This window comes from Colletotrichum costaricense (assembly GCF_030867565.1).
Source record: "Colletotrichum costaricense strain IMI 309622 chromosome Unknown Scaffold_2.1, whole genome shotgun sequence".
Lineage (NCBI taxonomy): Eukaryota > Fungi > Ascomycota > Sordariomycetes > Glomerellales > Glomerellaceae > Colletotrichum > Colletotrichum costaricense.
In genome coordinates, this window is record NW_026848231.1 from 1,787,263 (window position 1) to 1,808,513 (window position 21,251).

The 21,251-nt window shown below is 53.2% G+C and overlaps 10 protein-coding genes across 10 annotated transcripts; 8 read left to right on the plus strand and 2 right to left on the minus strand.

The window, feature by feature from the left end:
- Positions 1 to 661: 661 nt before the first annotated feature.
- CCOS01_02226 (uncharacterized protein) lies at positions 662 to 1,345 on the plus strand (the record flags this gene model as incomplete). Its single annotated transcript, XM_060450418.1, has 1 exon — positions 662 to 1,345. One exon carries the CDS (start codon positions 662 to 664, stop codon positions 1,343 to 1,345), a length of 684 nt encoding a protein of 227 aa, XP_060319068.1.
- A 763-nt stretch (positions 1,346 to 2,108) lies between these two features.
- Positions 2,109 to 2,951, plus strand: CCOS01_02227 (uncharacterized protein; the record flags this gene model as incomplete). The annotated part of the gene is made up of 1 exon (XM_060450419.1): positions 2,109 to 2,951. The coding sequence occupies one exon, from the start codon at positions 2,109 to 2,111 to the stop codon at positions 2,949 to 2,951; it is 843 nt and encodes a 280-aa protein (XP_060319069.1).
- Positions 2,952 to 4,566: 1,615 nt separating this feature from the next.
- On the plus strand, positions 4,567 to 6,651 carry CCOS01_02228 (carboxylesterase; the record flags this gene model as incomplete). Its single annotated transcript, XM_060450420.1, has 1 exon — positions 4,567 to 6,651. The coding sequence occupies one exon, from the start codon at positions 4,567 to 4,569 to the stop codon at positions 6,649 to 6,651; it is 2,085 nt and encodes a 694-aa protein (XP_060319070.1).
- A 500-nt stretch (positions 6,652 to 7,151) lies between these two features.
- CCOS01_02229 (uncharacterized protein) lies at positions 7,152 to 8,286 on the plus strand (the record flags this gene model as incomplete). The annotated part of the gene is made up of 3 exons (XM_060450421.1): positions 7,152 to 7,573; positions 7,626 to 8,142; positions 8,206 to 8,286. The coding sequence occupies 3 exons, from the start codon at positions 7,152 to 7,154 to the stop codon at positions 8,284 to 8,286; spliced, it is 1,020 nt and encodes a 339-aa protein (XP_060319071.1).
- Positions 8,287 to 8,458: 172 nt separating this feature from the next.
- On the plus strand, positions 8,459 to 9,409 carry CCOS01_02230 (uncharacterized protein; the record flags this gene model as incomplete). The annotated part of the gene is made up of 1 exon (XM_060450422.1): positions 8,459 to 9,409. The coding sequence occupies one exon, from the start codon at positions 8,459 to 8,461 to the stop codon at positions 9,407 to 9,409; it is 951 nt and encodes a 316-aa protein (XP_060319072.1).
- Positions 9,410 to 9,910: 501 nt separating this feature from the next.
- Positions 9,911 to 11,912, minus strand: CCOS01_02231 (uncharacterized protein; the record flags this gene model as incomplete). Its single annotated transcript, XM_060450423.1, has 2 exons — positions 9,911 to 11,693; positions 11,746 to 11,912. The coding sequence occupies 2 exons, from the start codon at positions 11,910 to 11,912 to the stop codon at positions 9,911 to 9,913; spliced, it is 1,950 nt and encodes a 649-aa protein (XP_060319073.1).
- A 776-nt stretch (positions 11,913 to 12,688) lies between these two features.
- On the plus strand, positions 12,689 to 13,297 carry CCOS01_02232 (uncharacterized protein; the record flags this gene model as incomplete). The annotated part of the gene is made up of 1 exon (XM_060450424.1): positions 12,689 to 13,297. One exon carries the CDS (start codon positions 12,689 to 12,691, stop codon positions 13,295 to 13,297), a length of 609 nt encoding a protein of 202 aa, XP_060319074.1.
- Positions 13,298 to 13,563: 266 nt separating this feature from the next.
- CCOS01_02233 (pre-mRNA-splicing factor CWC21) lies at positions 13,564 to 14,154 on the minus strand (the record flags this gene model as incomplete). Its single annotated transcript, XM_060450425.1, has 2 exons — positions 13,564 to 13,864; positions 13,922 to 14,154. The coding sequence occupies 2 exons, from the start codon at positions 14,152 to 14,154 to the stop codon at positions 13,564 to 13,566; spliced, it is 534 nt and encodes a 177-aa protein (XP_060319075.1).
- Positions 14,155 to 14,606: 452 nt separating this feature from the next.
- CCOS01_02234 (uncharacterized protein) lies at positions 14,607 to 15,914 on the plus strand (the record flags this gene model as incomplete). The annotated part of the gene is made up of 1 exon (XM_060450426.1): positions 14,607 to 15,914. The coding sequence occupies one exon, from the start codon at positions 14,607 to 14,609 to the stop codon at positions 15,912 to 15,914; it is 1,308 nt and encodes a 435-aa protein (XP_060319076.1).
- A 524-nt stretch (positions 15,915 to 16,438) lies between these two features.
- CCOS01_02235 (uncharacterized protein) lies at positions 16,439 to 17,825 on the plus strand (the record flags this gene model as incomplete). Its single annotated transcript, XM_060450427.1, has 3 exons — positions 16,439 to 16,455; positions 16,632 to 17,371; positions 17,443 to 17,825. The coding sequence occupies 3 exons, from the start codon at positions 16,439 to 16,441 to the stop codon at positions 17,823 to 17,825; spliced, it is 1,140 nt and encodes a 379-aa protein (XP_060319077.1).
- Positions 17,826 to 21,251: the final 3,426 nt, after the last annotated feature.

The following is a 21,251-nucleotide window of genomic DNA, read 5'->3' on the forward strand; positions in this document are numbered from 1 at the left end:
CAAGTCGTCAGAGGTAAGCAAATCAGGTAGGAAGATCTCCCATGCGTAACCACAACTAAGTATACAGAAATAGGATTGGGAATTTTTGACCAAAGTCTAAGAGGGCTTGTTTCAAACAGCCCGGTTATGAAGGTTTTTGATGAAGGGAATCAACCTAGGTAGGTCGTTGCATTGATCGTATTGAAGCTATGCAACACATGATACCTCACCCCTTATTGAAGTTATCTCACTTACCAGCTATGTTGAGACACATTTCCTCGTCGTGAATATCTCAGTAACATACTCAATTGTCCATGGTGCAACAATAGAAGCCATTTGCAAACAAACTTTCCACGGCTTGTTTTTGTTTGCTTCTGCTCAATGGGCTGGAGGCACCTTCCCCCCCAATCCACTACTGCCCCCTTTTCATTTAAGACCGTGATGGTATTCACCATCAAAAATCGCACACCGCCCTTGCCTGAGTGAGTATCCAATGAAAGCTTCACATCAAAAGGACGAAAAAGTCTCTTGCCCCTCCCTCTCTTGGAACAAATTCCTCCCACAAACAATTCAACCCCACGAAAGTCTCGTCGACAATCAACAACAGACAATCTCAAACACCCTCTACACCTCACATCACAATATCCCATCCTGAATTCAATCCTTCACTCACACCGCCAAAATGAAGAGCATCACCATCATCACCTCCTTCTCGGCCATCTTGGGCGCAATCGTCACCTCTGCTGCTCCTGCTGAGCAGCCGGTCAAGGCCGACATGGCCACCATCTGCGAGGCCACTGAGGCTCCCTTTGCCAACGCTGTCTGCCACCCCTTCACAGCCTCCGATGGCAGCGTTTTCGCCGTCTTCACTCTCAATCCTGCCAAGTCCAATGAGGGTAACTTCGACAGCGTGAAGAATGCTATCAACTCTGGAGCCACCACCTGGATTCCCAACAAGAAGACTGGTAACGAGGACTTCTGCGACAACGTCAATGGCCTTCACTCTGGCCACATCAACCCCTACATGCCCCTCGTCTCCGACTGCCTCGCCATCAAAGACTGGGCCGCCTCTAACGCTGGCCACTGGGCCGTCTCCAAGGCCGACTTGGACAAGCACCGCTGGGTCGCTCTCTCTGTTGTTGGCACCTGCGCCTTTGTCGTCGGCGCCACCAAGGAGAACCGCCCCGAGGCTGCTATCAACATTGGCAACCAGGATGTCACCGAGATCATCCAGCAGGCCATTGAGAAGCACAGAATGATGGACCAGGTCGAGGTTGCTGGTCGCTCTTCTTGCATCGCCTCGGGTGGCAAGGTCGCTACCGACTGGTACATCGCCAACCCCGACATGATCAAGTGGGACAACTGAGGAGTGAGCATGCCTTGTGATATTTGGCTCCTGAGAATAAACATCATTACAGGGTCGATATGGATTCACAAGAAACGGGTTGCAAGAGCGGGTAGTTCGTGGCCGCATCTTGGAATTCTTTGAGGTCACATTGGAAGGAGGATACTTTTAGTCTCAATACACAGGCTTCGTTACGAACACTATGACTGGACTCATGTGAATGGAATACTCACTACAATAGTCAAGTCTAGTGCCTTGAACTACAGAAGGTTGACTTAGCCTCAGGTGGACAAGATATCTCACCTTGACCCGGCTATTGTGTTACACAGCGCACAGAGAGTGAAATACTTCACATCTGGGCCTTGTATGTGAATATTGTGTTTTCAGGTTCCCTCATTCAATGATTGTCATACCTAAGGTATCATATTTTTCTTTCCCTCTTCACCTCACGCTGCTCCTCCGTGCCTTCCCCTTCACAACTGGCGTTTCTATACACCCACAATCGCACCTTCTCCCTTTGTTTTCCCTCCTTCCTCTACTATTAAGCGAGAAAATACAAAGATTTCAAAGCACCTTGTTCACTGCCTCGAGCTTCCAGTAAAGCAATTACCATCCGAGACTACTTGCTTTTGGTCTTCTTCACCTCTGCCTACCCGCCCGCCCCTCGACTGCCAAATACGACGGATACCACAGCCAGAAGCAGACAAAGTTCTACATTTTTTTACTCCAAGAGACAGCTTCCATCTGTATCACCAATCGAGTCTCCCACATAACAACCCTCAAGATGGTTGTCATAGTTCGTCTTCTCGCTACCGCTACCGCTGTGATGGCGCTTGCCGTCGCCGCCAACCCGGTTGCCCAGGGTCCTGGAATCATCCGCGATCCTGCCTGTGGCTCTCTCTGCGCCTTTACTGAGCCGCCTTGTCCCAAGGCTGTCTGCAACGAGGTCTTTCTCGGCAACGGCAAGTGCAAGGCCATCTTCACCGTTCCGAAGGTCGATAAGGCCGACTCCATCGATGCCGAGGGCGCGGTCTCCTCGGTTGTTGAAGTCAAGCAAACCAAGAAGAGTGTCGACAACATCGCCAAGGATGACATCAACACCGACGATACTCTCCTTGCCAGAGAGACCCTCATTCCCGTTCCCATCATCAATCACTTCAGCACCTCTTCCTTCTCCAAACGTCACATTTTTGAGAAAAGCGAGAAGTCCGAGAAGGTCTGTCAGGGACAAGGCGTTACCTGCTACAACCGCGACCAGAAGGCCTTGGCTAAGGACTGCATGGAGATATACAAGCATATGGCCAAGACATCCGGTACCTGGACCTTCTCTGACCTTGATCTCCGTGGCACCAAGTGGGTTGAGTTCATGCGAATCGGCACGTGTCTCATCGCCGTCGGTTCTGAATTCGCCAATGTTCAAGGTTCTCCGATCAATGGCAAGAGTTCCAAGATCGGCAACCTCGACATGTATGGCATCTTCGCTCAGAGCTTCCATCACTGCGGCAAGGACGATAGCATGGAAGTCAGAGGCAGTATCGGCTGCAAGGAGTTCCCACTCAGTTTCTGGATCGTCGCAACGGACAAGTACGACTGTTGCAAGTCCGACCCGCCTCTGAAGCACGATTAGACGTCTGGAATCACCAGCAATATCTGAAAGGTTGGAGAAGGATACAAGGGAATACTCGGGAAACTTGGGTTAGCTTTGGTTCACAATCATCAACTTTGAGAACACCGCCAAGGAACTGTGCATTTGGTAGTTGCAGTCCACTGCGTAGCTATCAGTAGCCAGAAAAATGAAAAATCGCGGTTCATCCGACACAAAACTTGTCTGTCTCATTGTGACATGTGTTAGATGCCAGGAAGGGTTGACGTTGTTCCATGTTGAGCCTCATCCTCTCCATAAACCTTCGTGAGTCAGGCATTGTTTGACCTAGTCCTCTTATCTCGTCGGGACGGAATCCTCTTCAGAACATAGAGTTTAACTCACAAGGGACGACTCAGTAAATGTGCAAAGGGCACGCATCAGATGGCGAACATGACGGACGGTCTCCGTTGTTTCGCCGTCCTTCTTGGCGTCTTGCCACTACCGCAACAACAAAAGTGTAAAGAGAGACATGGAACGATAGAACAATCGAACGGTGCTGCATGGAAACAATAGAAGTCAGATTGATCCATGTCGTTTCCCGACGCCGTTGTCGTTCATCTCACAACGAGCTTTCTCATCTTGGCCAGACCTTCTCGTTTTCATGCCCTCGCTCTTGGATGTTGACATGGTGTTACATCAATCCACCCCGCACTGATCCGAGTTCGTAGATCATACTCGAGAATGCAACAGCAACGGCTCCGATTACGACGTTTTGCCAAAATTTCGGATGTTCGGCAATCGAATAGCACCCCAAACTTATCCTACAAGCCCCAACAACACCCACACCATCAAGTTCTGGTGGAGTGAGGGTTGCAGTGTCAAACAAGAATCTACCGGCCCGTCGGAGTAATTAGAAATCGAAGTTGCGCCAAACGCGATACCTCCACGTCGTTTGTGTGTATGACTGTCGCGGGCCAGGCGAATGAGCACGGCGCGCGCGAGCGCGCGAGAGCCTTGAGTTTTGAAACCTGAGCAACCTTTCCGCCAGCCTGCTCCTGGCTCGGACCAGAAGCATCGGCCCCCGCGCGATCTCATGCGCCCAGCCTAAAACTCGTAGAGTGCCCGCGTCCATCATGCTTCCCTGCTCGGGGTCTCCCTCGTCTGCCATTCCAGCCCTGCGGTCTTCCCGGTAGAGAAATCACTCTAACACGGATAGGCTGATCCCAAAGCTTCGATCGACTCTGGTGCCTGAGCTTTATTCCCAGGGCCCCGCGGTGAGGACGGAGGAGGGCCAAGTGTGTCGTTCTGAGTTGCGAGGAAGAGCAAGACTTGGGCACCTAGTCGGACCGTGCCGACTCTTCCTTTCCCGCTCGCCTTGTTGCTTGGGAGATCCTTGGCCTGCTTCTGTCCTGTTCACTCGGCGCAATGGACAGTCCGGTTGGGTTAAGTTGAGCGGATGTCCCTGGAACTCTTTTAATGTTGAAGTGACTGCCGCCACTTGTGTTGTATTTCCAGGTCAACGTTGCTCAGAAGGAAGAAGCAGACAGTTCTACAATCCATTCCTTTGGTTTTGGTTGTTGATTTTCTCCATGCTTGTATATATGGGTTCCGATATTCTGCTCGGCGAATTGTCATCTCGGTCTCGGTGTAAGACGTCATGCCTGCGGCAGCGCTCGCTCTGGTCGCCATACTAGCTGCAGCTGTTTCGTGCGTACCGTCGACCCAGGACCTCAGGACCGACATAACCATCATTCGAGACAATGACCTCCTGGGTGAGTCTCAACCAGTGTCACATATCCAGAAGCCTCTGACTGACGATGGCAACCTTCTAGACTCGAAAAGCCCAGCGGCCAATACAAGCGCTCTCTTCCTCAGGGCCCGGGTGCCTTTACGAGAGGCCAAGTCCATGTGCAAAGATCTAGGCGAACAGCTGTGGAAAGCAGATTCAAACTCCACGCAGAGGATATTAGACATTCTCGACTATCAAGAGCCCGATGTTGACTTGTCAGCAATCTGGATCATGCCCGAGAACGGCGATGATCCCCAAACGATCAACCTCAAAGGCGAGGTCTCCTCTGCCGACACATCCGACACGAATACCGTTCTGTGCACGCAGACGGCGCCCTACTCCAACGGCATAGCCCAGGACAGCAGTCCGAGGTGGCAGACTGTGGTGTACTCCAACAGAGAAGCAGTACTTGGCTTTCGCGATAGGAATAGCTTCCGCTTTCATGGCATGCGTTACGCTACGAGGACGAAGCGGTTTGCATACCCTAAAATGTATCGAGGCTCTGGCGGTAATGCTACCGCACTCGAATTCGGATCCCCTTGCTATCAGGGGTTCGGCGGCACAGAAGATTGCCTGTACCTGAACGTTTACACGCCGTATCTTCCCCGTAACAGACGCATCGACAGCGGTCTCCGGCCGGTCATGTTTTGGATTCACGGTGGAGCTCTGACGAGTGGCTTTGGTAGTGATCCCCTGTTTGACGGGGGTAATCTGGCATCTCGTGGCGACGTAGTCGTCGTGACCATAAACTACCGGCTTGGGTCTCTGGGCTTTTTGGCCATTGACGATGGCGAGACAAATGGCAACTTTGGTCTCGCTGACCAGATTCTGGCGTTGGACTGGGTCCGACAACACATCCGAGACTTTGGTGGGGACCCAAGCAAGATCACCATATTTGGCCAATCCGCCGGAGCTGCCTCCGTCCGCGCGATGATGGCGTCTCCAAAGGCTGCCGGGAAGTTTGCGGGCGCGATCCCGCTCAGCAACCTTGGAGGCTTGGCGTACGGGACGTCATACTCCAAGTACTTCTCCATCGAGGAACAGCTAGACCTCGTGGGTAACGCCATCCTCGGCACCACGAACTGCACCAACGCAACGTCGCAGCTCGACTGTCTCAGAGACGCGCCGCTTGGAAGTCTCGGACCAGGAGCGCGGTACCTCGTCAACGATGGTGTCTACCTGACGACAGATGAGTTGTCTCTTAGAGGCGACTCTCTCAATGTCAACGTCATGATGGGCATCACATCTGAGGACGGCTTGCCGTTTCTGATTCTCCCGCGGAATGGGACAGTCCTCAACGATACCCAGTGGCTCACATCTCAGGGCCTCCCAGCTCCGCCACAGCGTCTTTTCCCTCCGACAGATGTCAAGAACCAGACGCGGGCGGCGTTCGGGGTGGGTGCCAGGCTCGCCACCGACGCGATGTTCCGCTGCGTAGATCAAGCTACGGCGTACGCGGGCTTGGAGAACGGCGTCCTTGGGTCCAAGGTGTACTACTATGAGTTTGAGCGGACGTACCAGACGCCCGAATGGCCGCGACTCGACATCTGCGAGGCACCGAAGTCAAAGGCTCACCCCAATGGAAATCCTGAGTCGCCCATCAACAACCTACGATGCCACTCGGGCGAGTTACTTCCGCTGTTTGGCAATCTTGTGCGTCAGGGAAACCCGCTCCGAGACGAGAACGACTTGCCCTGGATGCAATATCTCGTCGACACATTCACCTCATTCGCAAGGACTTATGATCCTAATCCGGATAAGGCCTTCCTCAAGGCCAGAGGGTTCGACAGCACGTTGAGGGCATTGGAAAAGGCCGGGCCCTGGGAGCCGTCTGTGAAAGGCGACATGAAGATGAGGGCCATCGATTGGCCCGTGAAAGACAACATGATGAGAGGATTCAAGGATGTCGAGCAGTGCGAGTGGCTCAAGTTGCCGCTTGACTTTTACGTTTGAGTAAATAACTTACAATGGACGAAGGGGAAAGATGCACATACCAGCATTCAGGACTTACATAATTAGATACTTAGTACATGGCACCGAGTAGAAGGGTTTTATACAACCCCTAATAGATGCATTCTTTGTTAAACATGAAACGGAAAATATCACCTCACTTTCCAATACCCCCATTCGATAGCCAACGTCTGGCGAGGAAGCAACTCACTACCATGGGTGATACTACGGTCGGAAATGGAACCAACTGCATGTGCAATCAAGATAGCTGTGGCGAAGCTATCTGCGGCAAGGTCTTATTGGGCCACGACTGTATGGTCGCATGTAGGGTCCGGGAGGGGTAAATCTGCCTGACAGCCTCGTCTCGCTGACTTATTCTTGCTCGACAGTAGAATGTCGAATTGCTTCATCCTTCTCTCTCAAGTCTCTTGTGAACGTTCGCGTCTCCTCGTGTCGCCTGTTAGTTGCGGTCCCACGCGCCTGGTACATCGCCCTCATCATCGATGGAGGCAGCTATCGGAGCGATTGGGCTCTCATTGCAGCTCATCGACTCTGCCATCAAAGTCAAGAGAGTCGTCACAGCTTACCGGTCTGCATCGGCGGAGATCAACCGGCTGGCACTCAAGATCGAAAGAGTCGAGGTAATATGCGGTGCGATCAAGGACAGTCTCGAGGGAGACGTATCTTCGAGACAGTGCTCTGAGCTTATCAAGACCTGGGGTGTATGCGTTCTCAGAAGTATCTCATCGACACTCGCCGAAATCCATGCCATCATCACAAGGCTGGAAAGGGGGGGTGGAAAGAGACGTCCCTTCAACACCGCGGGATTCACATTTCTGGAATGCAAAGATGATATATCTCGGTTGAGCAAGTGGCTGGACGATGATCTGAATTACCTGCAGCATATGATGACTGCGGAGATACTGTGCGCCTTCCGAGTTCTACTTCTGAAAGCTCCAGACTGACTCGGTAGATAGCTCTAGGTGCAACATCGTCCAGCAGCTGACAATTCGCCGTCAGACCGAAGCATCTTCGTTGTCGAACATGAGCTCTACTCATACGCAGCCTGCTCTGCAACAAGATTACAACGGCGATCTGCCACCCCAGCCAAGACATACAATAATGGCGAAAACAGACGATCAGAAGATGATCAAAGCATTCGGCTTTCGGTTTCAAAACCAAACTAGGACAGTACTCAAGAAGTCTAGCTCTCAAGGGGCACAGGAGGTGTCCAACACGAGCGAGATCAAGACCTACACTTTCGGGCACCGCAGTGTTTCCTACAGGATAGAGCTGCATTGGTCCATGAGCACGTTGAGCCCCATGGTCTACGCCCTCGCTGTCCGCCATGTTCTCACCAGAGATAAAGACGAAGATCTGGTAGATTGGATATTAATTATTATGGGCAGAGGAGACTTGCCAGCGCTACAAGACCTACTCTCTACCAGGACAATCACTTTAGGCACCATGCTGGGGGATAGGACGCTGTTTGAGGTAAGATCTGGTGTTCAGAACTCGGTGGAGATCTTGGGAGGACTAACTTCTTGTCGGTCACAGTCGGCAGCGATTTGTAGCCAGCCGTCTCTTTGCCGCTTCCTCGCCCAGCAGAATCTTGATCTGTGCATAGATGAGAAGTAAGACCGTGAATGCACACATATATTGTCCAGGTATGCGGGTTAACAAGATGGCTAGCATCTGTAGGCCTGACCACTGGGCCGGGTTGATTGCACATCGATTTGAGCCTTCCCATTCTCGGCGCCGTGTTCTTGAAGTAGATGAAATTATTCAACTCACACAACTATCCAGACCCATGAGATTTAGGCTACTAACCGGTTGTGTTGAAGATCTAGATTCTCTGATTGTTGTATACAAACGGTGCAGAGTGCCTGCCGTGGATCAAATGGAGAGAAAAGCTTTCTTCGGTGCTGTCTGGGACATGGCAGTTCGCCTTATGGGGAAGCAGGCCCGTCAACATCCATTTTGGTGCCTAGAAGATCAGCGAACAAAAACTTGGACTCGCTTCTTCGTTGAACTGATCAATGAAGGCGTAGATGTCCACAGAGTCTGCAACTTCCAGGTCTACTATGGATTTAATCACTTACCGAGACCCGGAACCCTGCTTTTCCATCTTACTCGAAGCTCTGACTGCCACTATATAGTCGGAGCTGCCCTTTCTCACTGGGTAAGGATTTTGCTGGTGGCTGAGATTGATATTGCCAAGTATCTTCAACGCGAAGAACCCAGTTTCCCGCAATACATCGATTGGTTGTTCCCCCCATGCAAGGCCAGGGCATGGTTTACAGTGGCAGGCACAACAAAGATCGAAGGCTTTGACGTACCTCTGTTGCATCGGTATGTCGACCCGTATAGCAAAGCATACGAAGTCAGGAACGAGTTTAAAAACTTTGGCAAACTTCTCAAAGGCCATGTTTGGCCCGATCACGGACACTTGTCGACAATAAAAAACACGCATTGTCAGCAGCACGTGTTGTGGAAATCTTGCGAGATCGATGAACTCGAAGAGAGTGAATGGCCATTTGTTTCCAACCTTGTACGGGACTATGAACCGAGTGACCCTTTTCCTTATTGGGACTATCGACACCCCGACGGCAATCCTCCTGCAAGTTTCCACTACGCCCAGAGACTTATGCAGGAGAGGTTCAACAGAAGGCAGTTGAAAAAACTCTACCGATCTGGATATCTCAAAAGAGAAAAACGACCGTTGAAGATACCAGGAGCTTGGCCAGATTCCGCATGGTAGTTTGGAATGGCGATTGCGATCTTAAAAGCTTTTCCGAGATGATTTCCACCTTTCTCTTCAGCGGTTGAATTTGGGAAAGAAAACCAACGACACTTTCACGAGTCCAACCTGCGCTGCTCATGAACTACACGCATGAGAACCGCCACAAATTTGATGTCAGCAGAAGCAAGAGAACACCCCATCAATCTGGCTGTCTCAAGAGAAACAAGAAACCGAGAGGCTTACAAGACGACCGGCGTTGATAATCGAGAGAGAGAAGGTAGAACAGACTCGAAATTCACAGAATGCGTTCATTTCAACTCTCCTGTCATGGCGGCCAGGGTCCATATGTAGTAAATCGGTACCAGTCGGGTTCATGTGAATGTTCTCTTCATTACAAGATCGGTAATTGCCAGGCCAATGCTCCATCATGCATAACCGCCCTTGGCCAGGTTCATGCGGATTAGGCGCCTGTCTACGCTCAGGAAATAGTGAAAACCACCTTCTTTCTGACAAAACCTCTTAACGAGGAGGATTGGGCAGCGGCCTGGGCCCGACAATCTGTCTACGACCCGCCCCGATGCCCTGAGCACCCCGGTTCTGGTTGTCTCCTCCAGTGTATCCCGCCCACTGGCTCACATCCCAGCGGCCTCCAATGCCACCACCGATACCGTCAACCCCGTTGCCACTGGGAACAGCCTTGGCCGTCTCTTTTTGGGACTCCTCCCACTCACGCTGGCGTTCACGTTCCATCTCCATCTCTCGCTCGAGCAGCGACTTTGAAGCCCAACCACCCGCCTTAGTCTTGGTCTGGCTTTGAGCGCGCCGGCGGTCCTCGCCATCTTGCTCGGCAGTAGCGCCAAGCTCGCGTGAGTATGTCTGCTTGGCGACCAATGGCGCAGGCGCTGCGTTGTTGTTGAGATATCTGTCAGTTCGGCTAGGCGGGGCCCGCGCGGCCGCCTGATAAGCAGCAGGATCCGGGAGGGGCCGACCACCAGTCGTATGCGCTACAGCCTTTTGAGGAGGCGAAGCGACCGCCATCGGATCGGGGAGAGGTCTCGGCGATCTTGGTGGCGGCGCGGGGGGTTCGTCATCTTGATGCGAGTCTTGATGTTGCGACCACGCCGTCTGGAGAACCTCACGCTCATTTCTGGACCATGAGTCTTGACGGCTAGGGGTTCCATCGGAAGGCCGGCTCCTAGACCGAACGCGTTCCTTGGGGTCTTTGGTGACGGCCAGTGTCCTGCCCGTTCGTCCCTGGCGTTCAAGTTCATACTGCCTTTCGCGTTCCCTGGCCTCTTCGAGCTCTCTCTCCAGTTCAGCAATCCGATCGGCTCCAGTCTTCTGTGCTTTGATGCCCTGCTCAGACTGATATTGGCTCAGAAACTGGCCCCGGAGTCGTGCGTCGCTCTTGCTCCTTAGACGGCTTTGCTCTTCGTTCAAGCGTGCTTGAGCTTCAGCCTCCTTCTTGCGGCGATCCTCGTCCCTCGCACGCCATTCTTTTTCCTGCCTGTCCCACTCAAGCTTCTCCGCTTTGGCATCCTCTTCCGCTTGCCTCACTTTCAGTAGTCGTTCTTCCTCTTCTTCTTGTTTTCGCATAGCCTCGCGTTCGTCCTCCAGTTTCTTACGCCTTTCCGCGTCCTCTTGCTGTTGCTGTTGGCGCTGATACTCCTCCTCGAGTTCTTTCTCCTTTCGAATGCGCTCCTTCTCGGCCAAACTAGGCACTGCAGGGCCAGCACTCGTGATCTGCCTCCGACTGCCAAATGAGATTCCTAGGTTTCCTTGGCTGGCACCGCCCATATAGCCGTATTGGGCGATGTTCCAAGCGGGAGACGTGGCGCCTTCGTGTTCCTTTCTGCTCCAGCTGGTAACTGGGGAAGTAGGTTTAGTCGGGCTCCAGCGACCCGAGCCGGAGTCTCCGGTCTTGGCGCTGGTCAGAGTAGGCCGAGGCGAGCCGAAGCCTGATGCATTGGAGAATCCGCGCGACCTTGTCGGCGATGGGGTTCCGCGACCAGTTCCTTGGGGACTCATCACTCCTCCCCGGCTCCGGCTTCCGATTGCCGTCGGGAACTTGGCTGGGTTTGCTGCGTTCGCGGCTCGACTGAAAGCGCCCAGGCATTGGAGCACTTGGGCAGGGTCTTTTTGTTCAAATAAGTCGACGGTCAGGAAGACATCGTGGTCTTGAAGGTTGAGAGGAGGTTGTTTGCAGGCGCGCAGAAAGTGAGAGATGTTTTCCATCTGTACGAATGGCATGGCCGACTTCTTGAATTTGACGCCTGGTGGTGGTACCGCGAGATTGATCAACCTAAGGTATCTGGGTCAGTATTGGTAAGTATGGGATATGTTAACCCACGCACTTGCAGAGTGCAACGCCATCCTTCAGTCCCTCCAGCAAGTCGCCTGCTGGTAGTCTTTCACCCAAGACCCCTTCGATCCAACTGCTGACTTCTTTTGCAGCAGCCGGTGTGTACTTGTCGAGGCGCAATTTGCGCAAATCCTTGTCCAAGGACGATACAGAGGCCATGATGGCGTCGTTGACTGGCGATTGATCAAGATAGTCTTTCGTATCGTTGTACCAAATCGAGTCTTGCGGGTTCAGGAGCTTTGAGGTTGGTTTCGCGAGGGCGTTTCAGTAGGGTGACGGTTAGGCGCTGACGTCGGCGGGGTCCGGCGATGACGGAGTTGAAGTAACGGATGCAAGTTTCTGTCGTTCGGCGCGCGTTGCGCGGGACTTGCTTCAGATGATATCGATCGCGTGTCTTCAGTCTTTTTGTGGGTGAAAACAAGTGTTAGGCCAATGTTTTGCGGGGGAATCAAGGCAGTCGGGTGGCAGGTTGAAGTGATTGGAAGGCCCGATGAAGAACGGCCGTGGTGGGGATGTTTTAATTGTTTATGCATCTAGAGCCAGGCGCCGCTGGCGGGAACCTGGATAAGGTGACAGGACCCAGGGTCCGGCTGGACCGCCGCGGTCTTGCGGAGTGACGTGTGCGGTGGTGGCTGGCGGGGCCAATGCAACTCTGATGCTGCGAACGCTCAGTCGCGGGTTTCCATTGCCATTACAGAGGAAATATGTGGCTGACGATAAGATACGCCATTCCTCGGCCAAATTTCAAGTGGCGGTGCAGTCCAAGGTTGACCTCATTACTTTTCTAGGACTTGGCGACTTTTGCATCTAGAAGCCATGGGTTCCTGATCGAAGATATTTCTTTCCCAACCACCCATTCCAACAGCGCAAATGTCTTCAACACGGATATCACCAATTTTAGAGGCGTGGTACAAGTGGAAGTCGCTCAGACTGCCATGGCGCAAACGCTTCCTTGTCGGCATGTTCCCTTCCCCGTCCCCGGCCCATCGACCCCCATTGTCAACGTCCGAGGAGAACTAACACGCTCGGTTCTAGGCCGTGACCTGCAGGGCTATACTTTCTGGGAGTTTCGCGAGTCACGGGGGAATGGTCCCGGCCGCTTCCGCCGTATTGTTAACTATCCCCGATCAATCTACCTCTCCGACGTGAAGGTGTCACCATTGTGGCATCAATGGCTGCGCTACACCCGAGAAGACCCCCCGACACTTGAAGAACAAACAAGAGAGGCATTTAGACAGGAGCGGATGAAAGTTTTGTCCGCGCAGGCCGACGCGAGATGGGAGGCAAAGCCTAGGCTTACCGATGCTCCAGGCCAGCAGACTGGTCAACCTCTGCCGTCATTGAACACTGCGCGGTCACAGCCCACGGCGCCGGAGCTGGAAGCAGCCAACACGAATGCAAAGACGACAGAGCTGCCAGAGGATCAGGCTCAACCTGCGACCGATGCGAAGAAGAAATATGGCAAGGATCCTTGGGCGAAAGCCAGTGGACTAAGCGAGGGCTGGCAGCCAGAAGCTTGGGTTCCGCCATCAGGGAAGAAATAACAAATTAAGAGGCGGCATGCCAATTGTGTATTACTAGACGCCAGAAGAAATCTGCGCCCATGTACCAACAATAATTGAAACCGAACCCGGCTGTCGAGTCCATGAGATCATCCTTGTTACCGTTTGCTTGAAGAATAATGCCCTAGCAGCGTGTCTGTATTTGCTTGCCCTCCAATGCAAACGCCTGAACGCCTATTCCCTGCTATTCCATGCCCAAGTCCTGACGCCACGTTTCGTAATAAGAGCTCTACTGCGTAATCGGTGCTTTAGTCGACGTCTTCCCTCTTGGTCTCCTTCTCTATAGAGCCCCGAAGTCTCTCCTCTTGTCTCCTCCAGTGGCTTCCCTCCTCGTAGTCTTTGCTTATTCTCAAAGCGCTCCTGAGTCTCTCGCTCTCTTTGATCTTAGCGTCTGCCATCTCGTGCACCTGATGGCTTTTGAAGTGCTTCCGTACGGGACCACCACCGCCGCCGCCGCCGCCGCCACGGCTGTTCTTTTGTTTCTCGAGGTCGGCCAGTAGTTTCTTTCGCATTTCGTCGCATCGCTTCTCAACTTCTTCCTCGTCGAGGCTAGAGCACCGTTAGTATCCTTGCAAGGCCAGGGGCGGGGGAGGGGGGTAAGCTTACCCTTCATCTTCGAGGGTGTCGCGCAGATCAAGGACCTTAACCTCGACCTCACGCTTGCGGTCATGCTCTAAGATCTCTTTATCGGGCTGTCGCTGCTTGTGACGGAGCGAGTCGGCGTCTTTGGGAGGATAGGGCGCGCCATAGTCGCGTGGGCGCATGTGCGCAAGGTTGCGCTGAACATAGCCTGAAGTACCGCTGCCACGAGGCGTTGAGAGACCGACGTTGTCGGACATGGTTATCGAGATTATGTGGTATATATCAACTCTAATCGGAGGAAGTAAGGAATGCGCTGTTGATGTTGATCTCTCGAGTCGGTGTTGGCGGGAAAATCAAGATGTATCTCGGTACTTTGGATCTGCAAGAGACGTCACCGAGACTAGACCCTTGGCAATGGTACCACGGACGAAGTTTAGTTGGGCTTCGAAAGGCGGTGAAAGTGTATAGAGAGATGGGGGCCGGCAGAAAAGTTATGACGGGTGGGATGGTGGGGTACTTTTCCGCTTTGGGCGACAGGAAGACTCACTTAATGTGAGAAGACTCATCGATGTAAGTGAGGAACAGAGCAAATTTCACCCCATCACATTTTTTGCCGGAACCTCGGGATCCGAATTTACTCGTGTCCTCGACTATACAAACTGAAATCGCTGTATAGACACTTAGGCCAAGCTAGCCTTCATTCTCAACAATGCCGTCTCTTGAAGGTCTCACTGAGGGGCAGCCAACCCTGGACGCCATAAATAATGCAACTGCTCAGGAGACCGAGGAACTTACCTTTCCGCCAGTCACGAAGGAGCATGTTTTGAACTGTTCATACGATAGTTGGTTCCCGAAGTACCGGACTGTGTCGATCAGATCCAGAATCATCAAGCTGTCGCCTGACTTTGTCCAATACATCCGTGACGACGGCATTATTCTCGCCGACGACGATGAGCCGCAAGAGGACGAAGCAGAGGAGGAATGGTCCGCTTCATCGAATACAGCCGGCGCACCACGACGGAATCAACATCTCGAAGAAGATGATTCCGACGACGAACCCGAAGCTGACTGCCGGCCGCCCAATGAGCGATTCCCTGAAATTCACCAAGAGATCAAGGAGAGGATCAAGGAGCTGGGCGGTTCCGTTGCGCCGAAGCTGAACTGGTCAGCACCGAAAGATGCCGCTTGGATTTCGCCGCATCAGAACACGCTGAAATGCACAACGCCCAACGATATTTACCTCCTGCTCAAGAGCTCTAGCTTCGTGAGCCATGACCTGGAGCACGCCTTTGAGGACACCGTCCCCTCCTCCGCCAACAGGCCTTTCCAACCGGTCCTGGTCCTGAGACCCTTCTTTGCGCCAAACCCGGCCCTCGAGTTCCGGTGCTTCGTCAAACATCGCACTTTGATTGGTCTTTGCCAGCGTGACTGGAACTACTACCCCTTCCTCGATGGCTTACGACCCGCGTTGGTATCTAAGATCACCGATTTCTTCGAAGACCGCCTGCGCTTCACCTTCCCAGACGGCTCATTCACGTTTGACGTCTACGTTCCCGGTGACAGTGATTCACGCGACGAGCTTGGCAAGGTGCGCCTTATCGATATCAACCCCTGGGCGCCTCGGACAGATAGCCTACTCTACAGCTGGGTGGAATTGCTAGAGTTCAAGGTTCCAGGACCCATCCTAGGCTCAGTTGTCAACGAAGAAGAGATTATTAGAATAGGCCCAGGTGCCAACGAGGAAGACCTTGTTGATGGCAGCGGCGTTGAAGAAACGACAGACGATGAAGACATTGACGAATTGGTGCCTGAATTGAGGTTGGTCGAGAAGGATAACCCTGCTGCCTTCAACTTCAGCACACCGCAGTACTCGGCGCACAAGCTTCCCAAGGAGGTCGTTGAGGCCAGCATGTCAGGCGACGGTGGCTTGAGGGAGTTCGCCCAGAGGTGGAAGGAGATGACAGAGGCTGAGGGTGGAGGCGATGTCTGGGAGAACCCTCCCACAGCTGAGTCGTGAGGTTCATCGCAACAAGATAAATGACTGAAGGATCATGGTTAGAATGATCCGGCCCGCGGTCAGGTCAAGATTCAAAAGAGCTTTTTCGAACTGGAAGATTTAGAAACGACCAGGATATGCTCCCCCCCCCCCCCTTTGCGCATGTCTCTTGCTTCCTGTCCCAACCTAGTTGCTTGGAAGGTTCTTCCCTCACGTTCCAAGGGATGTCTTGGCTCAGCCAAGGTAGAGGTATGAGATGGCCGTTTTATAAGAGACCTGCATTGCCAAAGCAGTGTAGGTAGCGAAAGTCCATTTTCCCTGCCATGTGCCTGCGTCTCCATTCTTTGGCATTAAGACGTCGACTGTCACATGAAAGCCATAATCATCAAGGTGAGGTTCAGGTAGTGACGTGATTGGTGACATGACACCTTTTTCAACTTACTGGACCGTTGTGCTCTCACCTCCAGGCCTCTTTCTATCGATTACATAATTCTCGGCAAAGCTTAGGCGGAGAACTTCTGGCCCGAGCTCCCAACTGCACCACAATGGAAGCACCCAAATTGTGAGTGGGACCGAACAGCAATCAGCAGCTTCTTCCCGCTCAATCAACACCAGCTCTTTCGAGGCCCCCAAACTCCTCATCACACACTCTCTGCAGCTGACACCAGCTGCCCACTCTCAACGCCACTTATCATCGCCGACTAGCTAGAGCTCCCTCACCGTCCACCATCGTAAAAGAGGCAGCGTCCTCTTCGATTACCCCATGAGTGCCCGAGGCGGAAGCCGACCACCTCCTCGAGGCCGCCCAAACAAGGTGACGAAGCCCACAGCCGGCCTCAAGAGGGACGCCCACGGCCGCGCCAGCCGACACTCCTCCGTGGCTGCCGACCAGCTCGAGCAGCTCGCCCACGATGCGGAGGCCGAGGCCGAACACGAAGATGACGACGAGATAACCGCCCCTCCCCAACATCACCAACATCATCACCAGCAGCAACACCACCCGCACCCCTTCGACCTAGCCACCGCAGGCATCCTAGCCAACGGCCCCCCCGGCACAGTACCGGGCGCTGACCCCGATATCCATCCCGATCTACACAGCCTGCCGGCCCAGTTCGCCATGGAAGCCCAGATGGGCGGGCATGGTCCTGGCGGCATGTCGAGGACGGCCGAAGATCTCGCTTCCGAGAGTGGATACGGTCAGCTACTCATCGACAGTGCCCTCGCCAAGCGACTGGCCAACAATGAAGGAGAGCGACTTGCAGTACAGCGTCGCCAGGATCAAACTCTGAACCTCAAGAGAAGGAGCAATGTCGAGGCACTACTGGCCCATGTATCGGGACAGGAAGCTCATAGTCCCTGCAAGAGCTGCCATAAAGGATACGGACCCTGGAATGGATGTGTGGTCGTCAGTGGCCAGATGTGTGGTAGCTGCGCCAACTGCTGGTTCAACGCGAGCGGTTCACGCTGTTCTTTCCATGGTAAGCAAAAATGACCCACAAGCTCGACCAGATGTCAAGGTGTTGAGTGACTAACGAACTTGGCCACACAGAGAACAACCTCCCTCAGCACATGCCAGCCATACAGCTACAGCCTGTGCCACAGGTGTCGGCGAATACAAGCTTTGCCGGCACAGCGCCGATGGCTCCCGGCATGGCCCCCGCAGGCCCCAGCTTCGGGCAGCCAGGCGCCGATCCGACCATTGCCCATTTTGTGAAAGATGTGTTGGAAAGAGCCATGACGGAGGCACGGAGCGATAACCCCCACGTTCGATTCCAGCTCCGGATCGAAACGGCGGCGCGGCAGCTAGCATTGGCTAGCGCCGAGTACGCCGAGTTCCTCGCTCAGCAGGGGGGTCACGATCCGAGTCAGCATCCCGACCCAGAGGGCTCCGTGCCGGAGGCGGCGATGGGGGAGGGGGATAACGGGGCGTGAGAGAGGCTCTGTTCACCTCTATTCCCCTCCATGCTTTTTGCTTACATCTCTGAGTACCGAAGTATAAAAGACGAGATGAATTCGATCATCGGGACCGTAAGGCGTCTTCAGGTCTGCGAAGTTTATTCGGAGTTGCCAAGATAGGGTGCCCGAGTCGCCGACTCTGCGCCTTAGCAGTTGGGCAGCAACTATCACGACGTATGGCCACAGTTTCTTTGGCGTCATCGTACCACTTTGCATTTGGGAGCAAGTTGGAGTCAGGTGTTCGACTTACTCGCTCATCAATGTCCTCCCTTTAACTCCCCTTGGCGCTTGCATCGTCAGGCGCCGCCCTGTATGCGAACACATGGACTCGGACAGGAACACGACAACGTCACGACGAAACAGGACGCGAGAAGGATTCGGGATATTCCCTGCTCAAAGAAACCAGAGTAGCCATGCAGCCAGAAATCAGGATGGACAACACAGACGACACTGAACAATAGCGGACATCGGAGGACAATGGTAGTCTGGCGGCTGGCTAGACCTCGAGCATACAGTCGTGTTCTAAGAAAGGGCCGGCTCACAGTTACTTGGATTTGGTCGTTAATAGTCGTGCAAACGCAGATAGATTGATACCAAGAGCTTGTCAAAAAACGCATAGGTGAAACTTTCACTACACCATTTCCGAGCCCATACACTGTAACCAGCGGGTCTAAGAGGGGCAAGCGAATATCTGGATGTATTGTCTCATTCATCCTCATTCGCTCACACTTGACTTCTTGGCTTACACAGTACAGCATCTCATACCGGCCACACTCCATTCCCAAACCTATAGGCTATGATATTGATCACAAGTCCGTCTCTGCAGGGGCTAGGATGTCTACTGCTGTCACACAGCCGGGGCTGTACAAACAATCTCGCCGCACCATGGTCCCGTCGCGGGAAGCGAAAACACACCCCTTGGGCCCTTCCCATCTATATTCCGTCTTGTCATATATCCTCTAGTTTGGGAAAAGATCCAGCCGATTTGCCTTTATCATCCGTTGCTGCTACGCCATTTCACCTAACCCGCCGGCTCCGTCCCCCAGCCTGACGAATCGTCTGACGTTCAACGTGAGGCCACCCATCCATCATCTGTTGCAACAGTCCGCCTTACACTACGCTGAGATGCTCACACACCTGGTATGGATATGGTTGATAAAGGGTGAAGGGCGGACAGCCACTTTACAGACTCCAGATGCCTGACAGCGTAGCATGCGCCCTCCCGCTGCTGAATCTCTCGCGTGCAAACCTCTACCCGAGTAACCTACCTTCAGCGAGTACAATATTCTCAGCTTCTTTCTCTCCATGTCTCATCAGTCCAAACTATCTGCCCAATCAACTCGTCGGTTTCGGCTTCGCTCGGGGAGGGCAAGAGGGATTCATGCTCCGTCTGCGGTCTGCGGACTTATTCCAACCGTGCTCTTTCTCCTAGGGTACGCAGCTTACGCACCGGCATGTACTGGATCAATCTTCGTCCCAAGAACGACAGAGAAACCCCCATATATAGTTCACAATCGATCCCAAGTCAACTCACATAAACCTTGGGAGCCCGATTTCAACGCCCCCCGACGGAAAGCTATTTTACACACAGACACACACCAGCTGCCAAATTAGCCCCCCGTCTCCTTTCTCAGCGGTCAACGTGAACTCTGATCTGCCCGTAGTACTCCACCCCACCCGTGATGGTCTACAGCAAAATAGACATTTCTCTATTCCCGGGAAGATGTGGACGGTGCCCGTGGGAAAATGTTCAAAGCGCGATCCCTTCCGCAGTCGGTGGGCATAGGCGATTGCGAAAGAGAGCCCTACAATGCTGTGTAAGTGTATTGGTGTAATTAGTGTACATGTAAATTTGGGCAAAAAAAACAAGAACAGCAAACGCAATCTGGATGAAACGTCACGCCGGCACTCCACACAACCCCCAACTTTATCTCAATTCCCTCTGTCCTTTTCGTGACCCCCCTTCTCATCTAATCTGAAGCCTCCAAAACAAGTACACGTGTGTTACGGAGATGTTGTAAGGAGCGAGATCGCATCGTGCCGAATTCCCCGACTTTGTGAGGCGAAGTAAGGCAAAGCATACCCAAACCCTACCCGTCCAAGTCTTCTTGCTCCGCCCTTTGGATTGTTGGAAATGAAAGGGGCCCTTTAACGGAGTACTCGAATCCGGTCTACGTTGGAGACGGTATTTTCTGTATCGAGCAAGGTCACGTCGCAAGAATTGGCCAATATAACGACTGCGTATTAAACATATCACAACTCATATAACTCGTTGGTCTGAAGAAGGGAATGGAGGGGCCGCTGCGGGCAAGGGCAGGGCATACCAATCCTGCGACGTGTTTGAGAATCGGGGGAGAGGGTGAGCAACAGCATTCGTTCTTCAGACGGGATGAAAGGAGATGATCCTTACCCAATATCACGAAAGAACGAAGCCCCCCCCCCCCCCCCTCGCCTTCCGACCCCGGCACCGGATCTCACCTCCAGCATCACCAACACTACATGCCACCAAACATCACTGTCTATACTTGAGGCAATCCGTCTGTGTGCAATGTGCAGATTCGGGGGCGGCGGCGGGCAACCACGCAACGCAATACCCGCCAGCCCCATGAGCTTAGCTCGCCTCCGCCTGTCCTTGGTAAAAGCACTTTATGCCCAAGGGCCTGCCATCCTTGTCGACGATCACTCCAACGGCTTCTTCACCATCGATTCATCCCCCCTTCACCTGCGTTTGCACTTCGCGATACCTATACATGCCAAGCTTCAATTCACTCACCTCACGAACGTACCTATTCCCCCCTTTTCCCTCTCGTCTCGAGTGGCAAAGACCCAAGCGAATGGCAATAGGTAACGCCACCTCCCAAAGCAAGCTTGCGCCACCATCGCTTGCTTCCACACACAAACACAGCCGACAACCGCGCCTCCCGTCCCGTCCCATCCCAAAATGTGTCGTCAAAGTCTTGAACCATATCTCCTTATTGCAGTACTGGAAATGTGTGCGTGCTAGTGCGTTCTTGGAGACCTCTCCGTATACACGCGGCCACACTCGGCTCTCCCAGCCCCCCGCGTCCCTTTCCCATTTACCTTTCCCTCGTCGCCGTCCACCCTCTATCATGGAACTCAAAATTCTGGACCAAAGAAAAGCGGACAGAAGAGGCGGGTGACGAAGACGAGGAGGCGGCCGCGGCGCGGCGGCATAGACAGTGTAGAGTAAAGGACCCCTTGCGGCCTTAAACTGAATTTCGAGAAATAAAGATGGTGTGGTGATTGTGAGGCAATTGCAGTTGATGACGAAGACGAAGACCTTCAACCAGACTTATACCAAGCTACGCTACACTTCGTCCGGGAGGCTTAGGTATGATTAGGCGCTTTCCCCTTACGTACATTACGGGAAATATATCCCAT